We start from the raw sequence: 15,653 nt of genomic DNA on the forward strand, positions 1-15,653 counted from the left end.
GAGTAGTGGTCATGGCTCTTTTCAATTCTTCAAAAGCCTCTCTTGCTCCTTGGGTCCATGCAAAATTATCCTTCTTCAACAAGGAAGTGAGTGGCTTAGCAATAAGCCCATAGTTCTTCACAAACCGCCTATAGTAGCCGGTTAGTCCCAAGAAGCCTCTCAAGGCCGAAACATCATTGGACAATGGCCAATCAACCATGGCCTCTATCTTCCTTTGATCCACCTTGACTCCTTCACCCAAAATGAAATGCCCCAAGTACTCAAGCTCTTTTTCCATGAAAGCACATTTAGATGCTTTGATGAAAAAGTGATGCTCCTCAAGAATCTTCATCACCACCTTCAAATGTAACTTGTGGTCTTCAATGTTCTTGGAGTACACCAAGATATCATCAAAGAAAACCAAAACAAATTTTCTCAACAAGGGCTTGAAAATGGTATTCATGGCGGCTTGGAATGTGGAAGGTGCATTACACAATCCAAACGGCATCACAAGGTATTCATAGTGCCCATTATGAGTTCTAAAGGCCGTCTTGTGCACATCTCTTTCTTTCATACGGATTTGGTGGTAACCCGCTCTCAAGTCAAGTTTAGAAAAGATGCTAGCCCCATGCAACTCATCCAACATCTCATCAACGGTAGGTATAGGGAACCTATCCTTGATGGTGGCTTCATTCAAAGCCCTATAATCCATGCAAAACCTCCAAGTACCATCCTTCTTTCTCACCAATAAGACCGGTGAAGAAAAAGGACTATTGCTAGGCCTTATCAAGCCTCCTTTCAACATTTCTTCCACTTGCCTCTCTATCTCTTCTTTTTGAAAATAAGCATACCGGTATGGAGGAACATTAACCGGTTTGCCTTCATCTTCCAAGGCAATGGGATGATCAAAAACTCTAGAAGGTGGCAAGGTAGTTGGCACCTCTAGAACTCCCTTGTGGTCCCTCAAGACCTCTTGGACCTCCACGGGCAGCAAGGACAAGTCATCCCTCTTGCTCCCGTCTTCACTTTTCTCAACCTCCAAAAGTGCCTCTTGCTTTGCTAGAATAATGGCAAAGCAACTAGCTCCACCTTTACATAATTTTTCAAACATCATGGCCTCACAAGACCTCACCTCCTTGGAGGTCAAAGCTGTCCATAACTTCTTTTTGGACCCAATCCGAAACTCCATAGTCATCTTCTCATAATCATTAACAACTTTGCCAATGCCCTTGAGCCATGCGTTGCCCAAGACGACATCAAGTCCCACTAGTGACAAAACATGCAAGTCCGCCACAATTCTTACTCCTTGGACATTCATTTTAACTTCTTTCACAAGGCCCTCACACTTTAACTTGTCCCCATTAGCCACTTTAACATCAAAAGGCTCAATGGTGCTCGGTTTCAACCCAACCTTGGTGATAATGTTGGAGTTGATGAAATTATGTGTTGAGCCACTCCGGGTGGTTGAGAACTTATATAAGAGTCAAACATTCCTTCTATTGAGAAGGGATAAAGAAGGCCGTGAAGAAACTTGTGGCGGAATGTGATGTGTGCCAAAAGTCTAAGTATAAGACAAGACCACCATCCGGTTTGTTGCAACCATTGCCTATTCCTAATTTGATTTGGGAAGATTTGAGTATGGACTTCATTGAAGGGCTATCTATTAGTGGCGGGTTTGAGGTGATTTTTGTGGTGGTTGATAGGCTAAGCAAGTATAGTCATTTTATTTCTCTTACTCATCCATATTCGGCCAAGAGTGTGGCCAAGACTTTTATTGATTATGTGGTGAAGCTCCATGGGTTCCCCAAGAGCATTGTCACGGATAGAGATAGAGTCTTCATGAGTTTATTTTGGAATGAATTATTTGACCTTCAAGGTAGCAAGTTGAAGGCGAGTTCATCTTACCACCCACAAACCGATGGGCAAACGGAGATTGTTAATAGAACACTTGAGCAATACTTAAGGTGTTTTTGCCATGAAGAACAAAAAAAGTGGAGTGAGTACTTTTCTTGGGCCGAATATTGGTATAACAATTCTTTTCATGCCTCCATACAAAGAAGTCCATTTGAGGTTGTTTATGGGAGACCGCCACCTATTTTGGTGAATTATGAAAGGGGCACGGCTAAGAATGATGAAGTTGAAAATGAGTTGATAACTAGGGATGAGATCCTAGTGAAGGTGAAGGAGCTTGTCAAGGCTCAACAAAGAATGAAGAAATATTATGATGAGGGTAGAAGAATGGTTTCCTTTGAAGTAGGGGACTATGTGTATTTGAAGCTTCAAACCTTTGGCCAAAGAACATTGAGGAAAAAGCTTAATTTGAAGTTGGCCAAGAAGTACTATGGACCTTTCAAGGTGCTTGAAAGGTTGGGTGAGGTGGCTTATAAATTGGAACTTCCTCCAAGTTCCAAACTCCACCCAATGTTCCATGTAACCGTGCTAAAGAAGAAGATTGGAGACCCTAGTCTCATTGTGAATGAGCTACCTAAGTTTGATGATGAAGGGCGAATGCTTTTGCAACCAAAGGAAGCTCTCAATTATAGGGTGGTTCCGAGAGGAACCATGAGAAAAAGTGTGTTTTGATAAAGTGGGATAAAACCCCAAAGGAAGAGGCTACTTGGGAGGACTATGATGACATAAGAACAAGATTTCCTCAATTTATCCTTGAGGGCAAGGATATACTTAAAGAGAGGGGGGTTGTTAGGGACCCCGGTCTAGTCCCTAAACACTTGGTTTGCCAATCCAATAGTAGCCTTGAAGTGACCGAGTCTAGGTCCTTCTCTTGCTTGGTCCACGTCCAAAGATGGTCAAGATGACCAATATGCCAATGTGAGGTTAAGTGTTTCGGCTAGTAAGAATGTGGGAAGTTGGAATTGGATGATGGAATTGTAGGGTAGGAAGATGGAATGATGCACGACAATGATGTGGATTAGGGTTTCCCGAAATGGGTAGTAAAGTTGGCGGCTTGGGTTTGCCAAATAGGGATATGAGTGTGGCGGCTAGGTTTGGCCCAAAATGGTAAGGTAGTGTGGCGGCTAGAGTTTGTCCTAAATGGAAATGAGTGTGGCGGCTAGGGTTACCAAAGTGGGATGTAGTGAGTGGCGGCTAGGGTTGCCGAAAGTGGATGGGGATGGAATTAGGAAAGTTTCCTAATTGCTTGAGCTGGAAATGGAAAGTGATATGGACGGTTTAGGCAATTCCCAATATGGCAATTGATGGCCGAATGGGACTTGCCTTACCAACTAATGATATTCAGCTAGGGCAACACAAGAGTTAAATCGACTTATGGAAAGTTGAATAACACTTTAGTTGGTCGAAAATTAGGATCAAATGGATTGAATAGCCGAATATAATGAATAACACCAAGAACAATTCGAAGACACTCAAGAACACAAGTAAGAACTCTTATGTCTTGAATAAAATAAAAGAAAGAACACTAAGTTAATCCAACCTTGATTTACGAGTTGCACAAGTATTGAATAACCTCATATATTGATAAACCAACTTGGATTCATGAATTGCACCAAGTTGCATGAACAAGATAATCGAACCACACTTGTTCAAAGAATTGCAAAGTGTAATCCTCTTCTTGGGATCAACGAATATCACCCAACAAGCCCAAGTGCTAAGGCATCGAAAATGACCTCTCAAACAATAATGCTCTCTCTAAGAGTTTTGCCAAAAGATATGAATGAAATGACTAAGGGTCCTATTTATAGGTTACAACTTGGAAACCCCCACTAGGTCCCTTCAAAGTAAATAACAATAAAATAAATGACTAAGTAAATAAGATAGAGCCATGGACTAAACCATGGTGTGTCATGCACGGGCCCATGGTGGGCTAAGTGGTTGCATGTTGGTTGGTCCATGGCTAAGTGTTTGGTTTGGCATGGCCCAAGCTGGTGGCTTGGGCGTTGGCTGCATGGCACTGGCTGGAGCCGTGCGCTAGATGGCATGCCACTGGCCTGCTCCGCATGGCACGGGCTGGAGCCGTGCGCTGGATGGCACACCATGGGGCGTGCCACTAGCCTCGCTGGTGCGCTGCAGGATGGGCGTGCTGGCATGCGGCAGGGGGCCATGGTCAACCTGATGTGCGGCAGGGGGAGCCAAGGCCTTGCAGGTGTGCGGCATGGTCAGTCTGGGTGTGCGCGCGCGGGCTGGCCTGCCTGTGCGGCGCCTGGTTGCTCGCATGGCCTTGCGGCACAATGGTGCGCACAGGGCCACGCGGCCCACTGATGTGCGCACGGGCCTGCGAAGTGCCTGGGCGTGCGGCCCGTTGGGGCGCCTGGTGCTGCGCGCCTGGGCGTGCGGTCTGGTGCTGCGCGCATGGGCGTGCGGCCCGTTGATGCGCGTGGTGCTGCGCGCGGGGCTGTGCTGTGCGCGGGGGGCTGTGCTGCGCGTGCTGCCGTGCACATGCTAGCCCGCATGCTTGGTGCCATCGCGCGGGCCAAGGCATGCATGCATGCTGGGCGCCCCGTGCGTGTCACCCCACGAGCCAAGACATGGTTGTGGGCTAGCCAAGGTGCATGTCCCCACCATGACTAGGGCATGTGCGGCTCCTCTAGAGGCAACTCGACGTGGGGGTCTAACAGCCCTGCATGCCTTGGCCCGCGCATTGACACTCACGAGGTGCCCAACATGCTGGCCAAATGTAGAACCCAAATGTAGCTTGGGCCTTCCTTGAGGTGTTACAAATAGTATCAAGGTCTATACCAGTTAAAAGTGTGAGACATGAGCCATGCCATTTACGATAGAATGGCCAGACGAGAAAGTCAGGAATTTAAGAGAAGGGAAATTGTGATACCCCATATTTAGTTTTAAGTGTAGGTGGTGTATGAGATTCTACATTGTTTGGGACGGAGAAATTCTTGCGGGACTTCAATTGTATCATTAACTAGCCTTTTGAAGTAAATCTCATATGTGATTTGGGCCTCCCTTGAGGCATTACGCATATTTCCTAAAGAATCTAAAATTCTTTGCAAATGAGCTTTTGAGACAATTATTTCCGACAAACCTGTGGCAAAAACTCCTCCCTGCAAAAAGTCATATTTTTTGTAGCGGGTCACTTCTAGAGAATGAAAGCTTTTGTGATTTGATTTGATTTGATTGGTTTGGTTGATTTGTTTAGAGCTATAATTGTGAATTTAGAACTTGCTAATTTCTTGGCTAATCATCCTTATGAATTAGTGCGTCTTATTATTTTATTCCCTACAGTTTAGTTTTAGGTCATGAATTTACCAAAAGAAAGAGACCCTTGAATGCTTATTGCAACCCCAAAATTCTTGCCATTGTAGATTTCTTCTGTGCTTTCTATAATCATGCAACTTACATAATCTTGAAGGTATTAAATACCTACAAGTACAACTCAATTAAACATTAAGGTTAATGAAAATCAATCTTTTGTTGATTCAACGAGTCCAATATGTTGACATCTCTTTTATAATTGCATATGATACAACCATATGGCATGCATACTTCAGTTAATGAAACTCTACTTCATTAGTAGACAATAGGAGAGCTCAGACGAGGTTCGATGTCTCTGATTCTATCACAGGGTTGGATTTGCATGTTTGAAGCATATATTTGCATCCTGCAACTGCCTCTCCAACTGTCAAGTAGATATATTCTTGACCTATGTTTTCAACAAACTTGGACTTGTGCAACTTCTTCATCACCTCAACTCCAGGATTGGCTAATACAAGCTAAACAGACACGATGGAGAAAGGAAAATTTCATAACTTAATAGACATTGTGAATAAGGGAATAGAAAGAGGTATAACATTGATCTATGTCATGAAAAAAGTCGAAGAGTAAATATAAATAAAGAATGTACCTTAATCCCTCTTCTATCAATAGCCTTTTTTATCTCTTCAAGCATGCTAATTCCACTAGTATCAATGTTACCAACAGCTATCAAACAAAATAATATTGCATGTTAGAGTTGGAGTTGGAGTTTTCAATTCGAAAGAGATTGTATTAATTCTTTCAATGATTTCCAAATCCATCACTTACCACTCATATCCATTATTACATACTGTAAGCAGGTCTCCTCTGAAGATTTTATTCTATCTTCCTCTTCATCGATCCACCTTGCAATCCTAAGAGGCAAGTAGTAAATTTTTGCTAGTTCTTTTTGCCCAAAACAGAAATTTGTGCCTATTTACTTTGATAGAGGACAAATTTATCTCATGATTATTAATAAATTAAGTGCTTTATGATAATTAAGCTTTTCACTTGAAAGGATCAGTGAGGCTCAAACTACATTTTCAATTGACCAATGAGGCTATTTTACTCTCTCCATATAAATTTCATCACCTTTAATCTATCATACATAAATTATTTTTTAAATTTTAAATTTTAAATTTTTATTTCCGAAAATAAATTATGTATTGAAATTGTAAAAGATCATAAATATCAATTATTTGCAAGTTTTATAATTAAGAGTTAACAAATGCTGAAATCTGTTGAGACACATTATTGTTGTGGTAAGTGATTTTTTATATAATTGTGTAAAATTCTTTTATTTAATAAAATATGAGTTTAATTTCATATATATAACAATTTTCAATACAATAATTATGAGTTAATTTCTAATTTTAGTATTTTGAGTAATTGGTATGCGAGGACTGACATATATATAGTCAAGGCATTGAATCAAAAAGAAATTATACATTCTATTAAAAACAAAAACAAGTTTCTAAGGAGTATATGTTTATTTATCATATAGAATTGAATTTTAGCTAGCTATATATAGGGTGATTGACTTGAGTTTTGTTGGGTATATATATAGTGTGGAGAAGTTTCTTTTGCACATAGTTGTGTACAAAGGTGTTTTAGGACAAAATAAGGAAAAAAAAATGAAAAGCTAGAAGTTAGCCTTAATAGCAGTGTAGAAAACTTTAGGCACTGATGAGAGTGTGCCTTACATACATGCACTTTTTCCAAAATTAGTACTATGTAAAAGTAGACCTTATCAATTATTTTCCTAATTATCATGTAACATTGATCTAGATTTGATTTACCTCTCTCTCAAGTAGCTTGCATTGACAAAGTAAATGGGAGCATCAATTTGGAGTATAAGAACTCCAGGAACATTGCTAGCATTTGGGTATTGTTCAACATTTCTGAAAATGGTGGAATTTGGAAGGTTTCCAAGCACATTGGTCCTTGGTCTGGCAATGAATACAAGTACCCTAAGCAAAGATATTGCCATCTGCATAATTTGCACATTAAGAAATTGTAATGATTAAATTCTCCATTTTTGTGAGTCAATAAGTAAACAAAGTGCATATTTGGTGATCATATGGGTGTGTGAGAGATTAAAATCATCCCAGACTCAATTGGTACATAAATAAACATATGAAGTAAACCCTACGAGTCTACGACATTTATTCAATATTTGATGCTCCATGTCAAAAAAGTTTTAGATGGATAATACTAAATGTTGTAGGGTTCACTTCATGTATTTATCTCGGCCAAAGATCTTAATTCGAATGTGAGAGGCAAGTGTTTCATACCGCTATAACTAGCCCAATCTCGACGCTGCCGAAAACCACTCCAATGTATGCACTAATGCACACTACAAAGTCGAATTTGTCAACCTGCCATAGATGGATGGCCGCTTCGTAATCTATTAGACAGAGCATTGCTGATATGATTATGGCCGCCAACACAACAAGGGGAGTGTAGTGGAATAAGGGAGTTAGGAATAACAATGTAAACATGACAGCAATTGCCATCACAATGTTTGAAAATGCTGTCTTGCATCCTGCGCTGTAATTTACTGCTGCTCTTGAAAATGGACCTAATTAAATTGTACGAGAATGCTAAATCATTAGCAAATACATAGAATTACTTAATTACTAGTTCGAGGAAAAATAGGCTTTGAGCATTTGATAGATTATAATTAGGCCATGAAAACATATATGCTTACTTTAGGCACTATTTTATAATAAATGCAGCAAGTTTGAAGTGAGATCATCAGATATATAGAGAGAGTACTGCATGCGAGAGGTTGGGCAAATGAATTAATCATGCATGCATGCACCTGTGGTGAGGTAGCAAGAGGTGCAAGAACCAGCAATATTCATCACTCCAAAAGCAATCATCTCTTTGTTCCCATCAATATGGTAATTCTTGAACATTGCAAAGCTTCTTCCTACTGCTATTCCTTCCTGCACATAACCATAAGCAGTCCCTTCATCACAAGCATTAACCACGACCAAAAAAAACCAGAGATACGTTGTGTTTGCAGGTCTAAAGTTGAACCGAGTAAAAGATATGTTGTGTTGAAAACCCAAGTGATGAAGGTTTTAGTCTTGGGATATTACTCCATTCATGGTCCAAGATTCAACATTTCATAGGTGCAAACAATTCTTTGGAACCACACCTCCTGGTAAAAAGCCAGCGATTTAATCAATTTTGTGTAAGGAAATTTTCGAAGATGTGGTGCATGCATGGGACTGAAATTTACTTTACAGGGGTGGGTCCAAAGGATCTTGTCTTGGAGGGGTTCCCGACATAAAAAAAATAAAAGAATTAAAAAAAAATGAAAGAAATATATGTTGTGTTTGCAGAGTCTCTGAAATCTTAATTTGTTATGAAGAGGAGAGAAAATAAAACTTTATTAATCTATACCATGATCATGCACCCTATATGGCTAGCTCGGTGTCTCAATTCAATCAGAGTAGCAAAAGTGCTTGCTTACAGCGAAACCAATGACACCAGTGATGATGCCAGTTTTAATAGTTGCTTTGAGATAAGGAGAAACAAATTCTAGATCCCCCAACGACACTGGATTCAGCCCCTTCTTCAACTCTCCTACCTGAAAACCAAACCGAAAAAAAAAAAAAAAAGCTTTCAGGAGCAGCAGCAGTACTAGCAGCATGCATCATTTCAGACCTCTTCACCATTCAAATAAGACACCAATAAAAACAAATTACTACCAGTGGGCAACGGCTGCAGTGCAGTGGGTACTACTGGATCTAGAAAATGTTTTTTTTTAATCCATTTTACTTTATATCTTTTAAAACATTTATTGGAAAATTTATTTTTGTTCTTGAAATTTTTAAAAAAATCCTCACCTATTCAAAAATTATATATGTATAATAATCTTATTATGTTTTAAGAAAAACTTAAAAATATATATAATTTTATTTTTATTAGAATTTATATTATAGCCCCAAATCTTATACAAATTTTATTTTTGCTTAAAAAATTCTATTTTTGACTCTAAACATTTTAAAAGCCAAAATTTATATATTAAAGAAATTCATATAAGCTTCTAATTTTTTTTTATTCTTCTTAAATTTGGTTCGTCTCCTTTAACTTTTTTTTTTTACAATATATATGTTTTATGCATGACTTATTTTTTTACGTTGCTCTAACATTTTTCCTCGTGGTTAACGTTTATTTGTTAAAGAAGGGAAAACTCTTACTTTTTTAATTACTTTAAAAGTATATTTGGGTAATGATAAGATGAGACGAGAATTATGTAAAAAGTATTGAAATAATTTATAAATAGTAGTGAAATTGTTTGAGTTAATATGCTTTATTGGATTTTGAAAAAGGAGAGAGAAAAATTTAAATAAAAATACTATAAAGTTAAAAAAAATTGTTTGAATATAATTTTTAAAAATTATTTTTGTTTTGAAATTTGAAAAAATTGTATTGTCTTTTATATTTTATTTGTGTTTTGTACTTTAATGATGTTTGAGAAAAAAAAAATATGAAATCAAACTAATTTGAGATGAGATAAGAATATCTCACCCCATCTAAGTTCCCATAAAACCCTTAAATGTACGTCATATATCTCCAATTGATAGATATATTGATAATATTTTTATGAGTTCTTCTACACCACATATTTGCTAAGCGAAAAAGAATAAAAATATAAAAAAATAAAATAAAAGCAGGTGTGTGGTACTGTAGAGACTGCTAAGTAGAATTTTTCTATTTTTATACTTTATATTGTTTTATACAATTATTATGGTATTATAAATTATAATTTATATTATGAACATATATAAAAAATAATTTTAATAGTTAATTAATAATAATCCACGTCTCTGAAAATAAATTTCTAGTTCCGACGTTAATTAATAGCAAATGCCGATCGAGTGCCCATTTATTACTGAGAGTGGGAGATAGAAAGAGAGGGAAATTTGAAAGCGTGAAGAGTGGGGGGCCGGAGATTCTCACCACTTGAACACCATGTTTCTCAGCATGGATTAGATAAACGACAAGGCTTCCCAAAACGACAGACGTCAACGGTGCCATCGCTGATATCCAAAAGAAGTTGGGCTTTCTCTTACTCTGCATTTTGTGAAGAATAATTCTTCTTATCAGTCATTATTCATTATTTCATACGTATGAAAAAAAAATTATAAGTATAGAGTGTGAAAATAAATAATAACTTATGCATAAAATTCTTCGTTTGTGAAACATCATGTACACAATTAATATTATTATAAGATCATATTATTTTTCTACCTCAAAATAACCCTTCAAATTTCTCTGTAAAAACTAGATCGAACACATGAAAAAGGAATTAAAATGAAAAAGAATATATAAGATTTGTGTATGAATTTATTATGTTTACCCTCATCATGTCAAATGCATGCATGCATGCATGTATGTGAAGGCCTAGCTAGCTAGCTAGAGGGCAGCATTTCTAGCTTCTAAATTGATATCATGTTTGGTTGGTGCAATGAGATAATGAGGATCGAGGGAGTGCTTGAAAAAGAAGAAAAGTTCATCTCAGTTGGGTTAGTTTATATGAAAGAATTGCCTGCCCTGAGTCACCTTATCATGTTCTGCTTTCTTGGTACAGACGTACAAGAGACGCATGCGCATTCTGTCTAAAATGGGGCAGGCTGCAAGGACATCAAATAATGCAATTTATTTTTTAATTTTTTAAGTTATTTTCATGCTTTATATATACAATAAATCTTCACAATATTTTTACACTCAACATTTCATATTTTTTTTTAATTTTTTAATTTTTTTTCTTTTATCAAATATTTAATATATAAATAATGAATAGAAAAATTAAATTATTTTAAAAAGAATAAACTCAAAAAAATTTTAAAAAAAAATAGTAAAAAATTTAAAATTTTTTTAAAAATATGATGTGTGAAGGTTAAAAAGTTGTGTAGCATTGCTCATATAACTGGGGCGAGGCTGAAAGCAAGTGCATGCATAGTACTAGGAGTACTACTCAAACTTTAGTTGAAACTTTGCTTAACTTGGGGTGGGATCAAGTTAATCATTTAGGGTTGAAGTAAGTCACACGACAGCTAGGTAAAGATATTAAAATAAATTTGAAGTGGGTTTGAGCCTAATGGAATTAATAACAAAAAAAAAAAAAAAAGATAGAGAGAAATATTGGTAGATGCTGATGAAGAGTTTGAGAGAAATGCCCATATTCTAGTACTATTTATAAGTTGGTAGATAAAACAAAAATACTTTTTTATAAATTGCGTTAACTCATGCAACAAATTTCCCCAACAATATTAACGCATTTAACGTTTGTGAATAAACAGACTTGCAAATATATTTTTTTTAAAATAAGTATATATGAGTACTATCTCTTCTTGAATATATATACCCCATGATTTTCCTTCATTTTAGTGATTTATTTAGTTGTAGTGATATATGTGACTTTTATATGACATGATTGGGTATGAATTAAGAATTAATTTGCTTGATTTGGTTATCGAGATGAGACTCATCTTATCTCATTTTGTCTCATATAATAATTATAATATTTTTAGCTCTCATATAAAATATAATAAATAGTTTAATTTTTTAAAATTTTAAAATAAAAGGTATATTAGAAAATTATATTTTAATAATATTTTATTCATATTTCAACTTTTATCTTATCTCATTTCGTCTGTGTAACCCAACTAGGCCTAAGAATATGAAGAATAAAAAAGTTTGCATCATGGAAAAATAGGTTAGATTCGGTACTTACAAAGTATCTCGTGCTAATGAGAAAGAAAAGGGAACAGCATCCCAAAACACCGCTTTCCCATCTCCACTGTAATATCCACCAAAGATTATTAATCGGTCAGGTTTGGAGTATTAGATGAGATATAAAATTTTTATATGATTTTATTTCATCTCATCTATCTTAATTTTAAACATAATTCAAATACAAAATTTTCAAACTAATCATTATAATTTTTTTATTGAATTTTTTCACTCTAATTTTTCAAAATCTAAAAAATACTCAACTTGAACTATTTTACTACTATTTACAAACTATCTTACTATTATTTATAAAATTTTCATATCATCTCACTCTCTAAATAATATTTAGACAAAATGAAATGAAAGAAAGACAATATACAAAGGAAATAATGATAGAATTATATTATATAATGTGAAAAGAGCTGAAGAATTTGAAAGTGCAGTACTACATCTGCTTCTAATTTCTTCACAAGAAATGAGAAGTCAGCTTCCTACTTAATGAACATCTCGTAAGTCCAATTAAGTATTAAAATGGTTGAAATGGTGAAATTAGCTACCTACCTCATGTGTTTGGGTAAAGACAGAACGCAACACTGACACAAGATCTGTTGCATGTGTGAATTGGTCGAGGCCAAGGATTTCTTTTAGCTGTTGCAGGCACACCACAGTGGCTGCTCCTGCCATGAACCCTACTATGGTTGCATGCGATAGAAAATCCACGATAAACCCTAGCCTTCATCACCAACCAATATGTATATATATAGGTCATGAATCACAGTATGAATGTAAGAAACCAGCAGAGATGAGAGAGAGAGAGCTAGAGAGCATAATACGTACGTTTCCTTAACATGACTTTTCTTGCCAAATTAAGTGCTAATTAATTATTACTTAATTTTTCTACGAATTTAGGGTCTATTATTTAGCACACTACGTCATGTCCTTTTAGAGAGCATTATTAATGCTAAAGTACCTTTTGACGTTACTTATTATCGTTCATCTTACCAAACCTGAAGATCATGGGTTAAGAAAAAGGAGAAACTTTCTGATGGATTAATGGGCTGTTGATCTAACCTTAATAAGCCTAAAGAGGCTTGGAAAACACCGGCGAAGAATGTCGCCGTGAAAGCAAGGTGAAGATAGAGCTTAGGATTCTCATTAGCATTAACTTCCTTCCCCAACATTGAAGCCAAAAGAAGCGATGGAACAGCTACAGTCCCCACAGCCAAGTCTCTGGAGCTGCCCATCATCGCATAAACCAATGGTGGAACAAAGCTCGAATCTGCATTTTTTTACAAATAAAAAAAAAATTGAAATTAAACTACAGCTTGATGATCAGTTATATATGCATTTGTGTCGAATTTGTAAAGCACGCACTCACACAGGCCAAGAATAGGAGGCAAATTGGCTAGTTTTGCATAACTGATCCCCTGAGGGATTGCCAAACTAGCAACGGTGATCCCAGAAACAAGATCAGATTTCAGGAACTCAAAAGTATAGCGAGGTGCCCATTGGAGGATTGGGAAGAAGTAGTGCAGTGCTAGCATGAATTTCCTTGATGGTGGCTGCTTCTTGAACTGCCTTAATGGGTCATCAGGAAAGAAAGTCTCTTTGAGAGAGCACTTGAGTGACTTCACAAACGGTTGTGGGGGTGGAATGGCTACCCGGTGCGGGCACTCCATGTTCAAACTGTGTTTGTATTTTTTGCTACCGGTACTTCTGATCAGTATTGTAAGGAAAGGAAAGGAAAGGATGCCAGGAGCCAGTGGAGCTTTATATAAAATGGACCGAATGGTACGGTGTGCGCATGGGATTGGTCTCTAGAATTTGAATGCGTACGTAAGTGAAGGGTCCCAGCTCCTAGGAGAAATAATAAGTGTCTGTGTGTCTGGACACGTTTACATGATCGCTTTTTATTTCAAAAGTTTTTAGAGGAGCCCACCTCGATCGTGATGATTTATTTCCCTGTTCAGAATCTCCACCCTAATGTGAAAGCTCATGACTCATGCATGAGGTGGCAAATATCCCTGAAGTTCCGTGTAATATTGTATGTTGTTTAATTCAAGAGATGGATCAAGATGAATGCAACCTTCCCTAAAGCCAATATTGTTGCATGCCCTAGCAGCTTGCAATTACGTGCATATATGGTATAATTATAGAAAAATTATTCTTATCAATCACTTATACGTCATATCTTATAAAAACATTTTCACATTTTATGAAAAATAAAAATAAAAAATTCTCATCATGTGTGGAGTGTGATATGAACAATTGCTGATTTGTAACAAAACTCGTAATTATATTAGATGGCTTTGGAGAGACTCAACATAATTTGACATGTGTTTTCTTAAGTACTAGCTACTATACTTTTATTAGATTAATTCAGAAAAAAGATTGGAGTTGCAAACTTAGTGTTCACATCATTAATGGACAAATCGTTCGATCAAAATTCTAAGCATCTTATGCCATATAATGAAGTGTGTTTGCTTGAAACTCTCTTCCTCTATTTAACTCTCAAAAGTTGCTTTAATTTATAGTAGAAAAAGATTGCGGGCTTTAATTCGAATGTCCACAAATATTATGAGAGGAGGAGAAACCCATTTGTTTTTTGACCCAAAAGAAGAACTAACCTTTTCCTCAATCATATCTTTGAGTCAAAACTTGAAACGTTCAGAAACTGCCGTTAGACCACCATGACCAGAAAGGGGAAAATCACACAGAGATATAGATACACACATCGGGATCACGAATTAGTGAAAAAAAGCAACACAATCAAAGTCGCAGAAAACAAGAAGTGAACATAAGATAAAAATAATGATCCAATTTACTTATGTCAGAAATGGGAAGGTTATAGGAAATGCAAATGCCTCTTACATATAACATTTATCTCACATCCTCAATCCTGTCGTAGAAGCTAACCTATCTCACATCTTCGGGGTCACTACTCAATCATGTCATTCATTCCTTGCTTCTTCTGAAGATTTCGACTTCATGAGGTCTTGGTGCCTAAAATTGTAAAAGTGAGTTTTTGTCCTATGTCCAAATTCTTTTTATAGGGTGGGACTATCAGACATCCTTTTAACACATCTTTGACTCCAAGTATGCTTGAATAGAAGTCATTTCAAATCGACTTTTGCACTGCAGGATGATAGAGACAAACGCCTAGGGCATTCCAAATGGCGTCAGGCCATACCTTTTGGATTCAGATGATATGATTTCCAGAGTCGTAATACCTCTAGCAGACCCACTCCGGATGTGACCCATCACATAGAGTGTAGATTTATGTGCATGACATTGTCACTCTTCTGAGCATCTTTCATGTTATTCTAAAAAACTCTCATATTTGACACAGTCTGTCCTTGACCTTTACTCGCCCCTGGCATGTAACCCTTCCTAGCCTTGGGTGAGTAGTTGTTGTCTCATCAGAGCCACTAGCCTTTTTAGCTCCTCGTTCTGGTTTGCATGGTGGGCAACTTTTCTAGCTCGCATACTATGCACACATCTCCACCTCGCTCTAGGACATCTTCCAAGACATCTATAAGGTGCTTGCTCGCCCACATATTGGACTAGCTGCACTTTGCAGAACCCACACCAATCTTCTGCACCAACCAATGGAGTATTCCTCATCTTTTTTTCCGCTCAACCGTATTGTTGGCTTGTACCGGCCCTTGTGTTGGCAGGGCTCTCACATGTATCCTAAT

General features: G+C 37.0%; 1 protein-coding gene across 1 annotated transcript; it reads right to left on the bottom strand.

The window, feature by feature from the left end:
* Window positions 1-5,240: 5,240 nt before the first annotated feature.
* On the bottom strand, window positions 5,241-13,694 carry LOC108986498 (sulfate transporter 3.1-like). The gene is made up of 12 exons (XM_018959134.2): window positions 13,334-13,694; window positions 13,027-13,234; window positions 12,517-12,688; window positions 11,957-12,022; window positions 10,180-10,293; window positions 8,687-8,803; window positions 8,027-8,153; window positions 7,497-7,783; window positions 7,002-7,192; window positions 5,992-6,077; window positions 5,813-5,889; window positions 5,241-5,681 (listed from the first exon to the last, which is right to left on the bottom strand). Exons 1-12 carry the CDS (start codon window positions 13,632-13,634, stop codon window positions 5,499-5,501), a joined length of 1,929 nt encoding a protein of 642 aa, XP_018814679.1. The 5' UTR covers window positions 13,635-13,694; the 3' UTR covers window positions 5,241-5,498.
* Window positions 13,695-15,653: the final 1,959 nt, after the last annotated feature.

This window comes from Juglans regia, chromosome 8 (assembly GCF_001411555.2).
Source record: "Juglans regia cultivar Chandler chromosome 8, Walnut 2.0, whole genome shotgun sequence".
Lineage (NCBI taxonomy): Eukaryota > Viridiplantae > Streptophyta > Magnoliopsida > Fagales > Juglandaceae > Juglans > Juglans regia.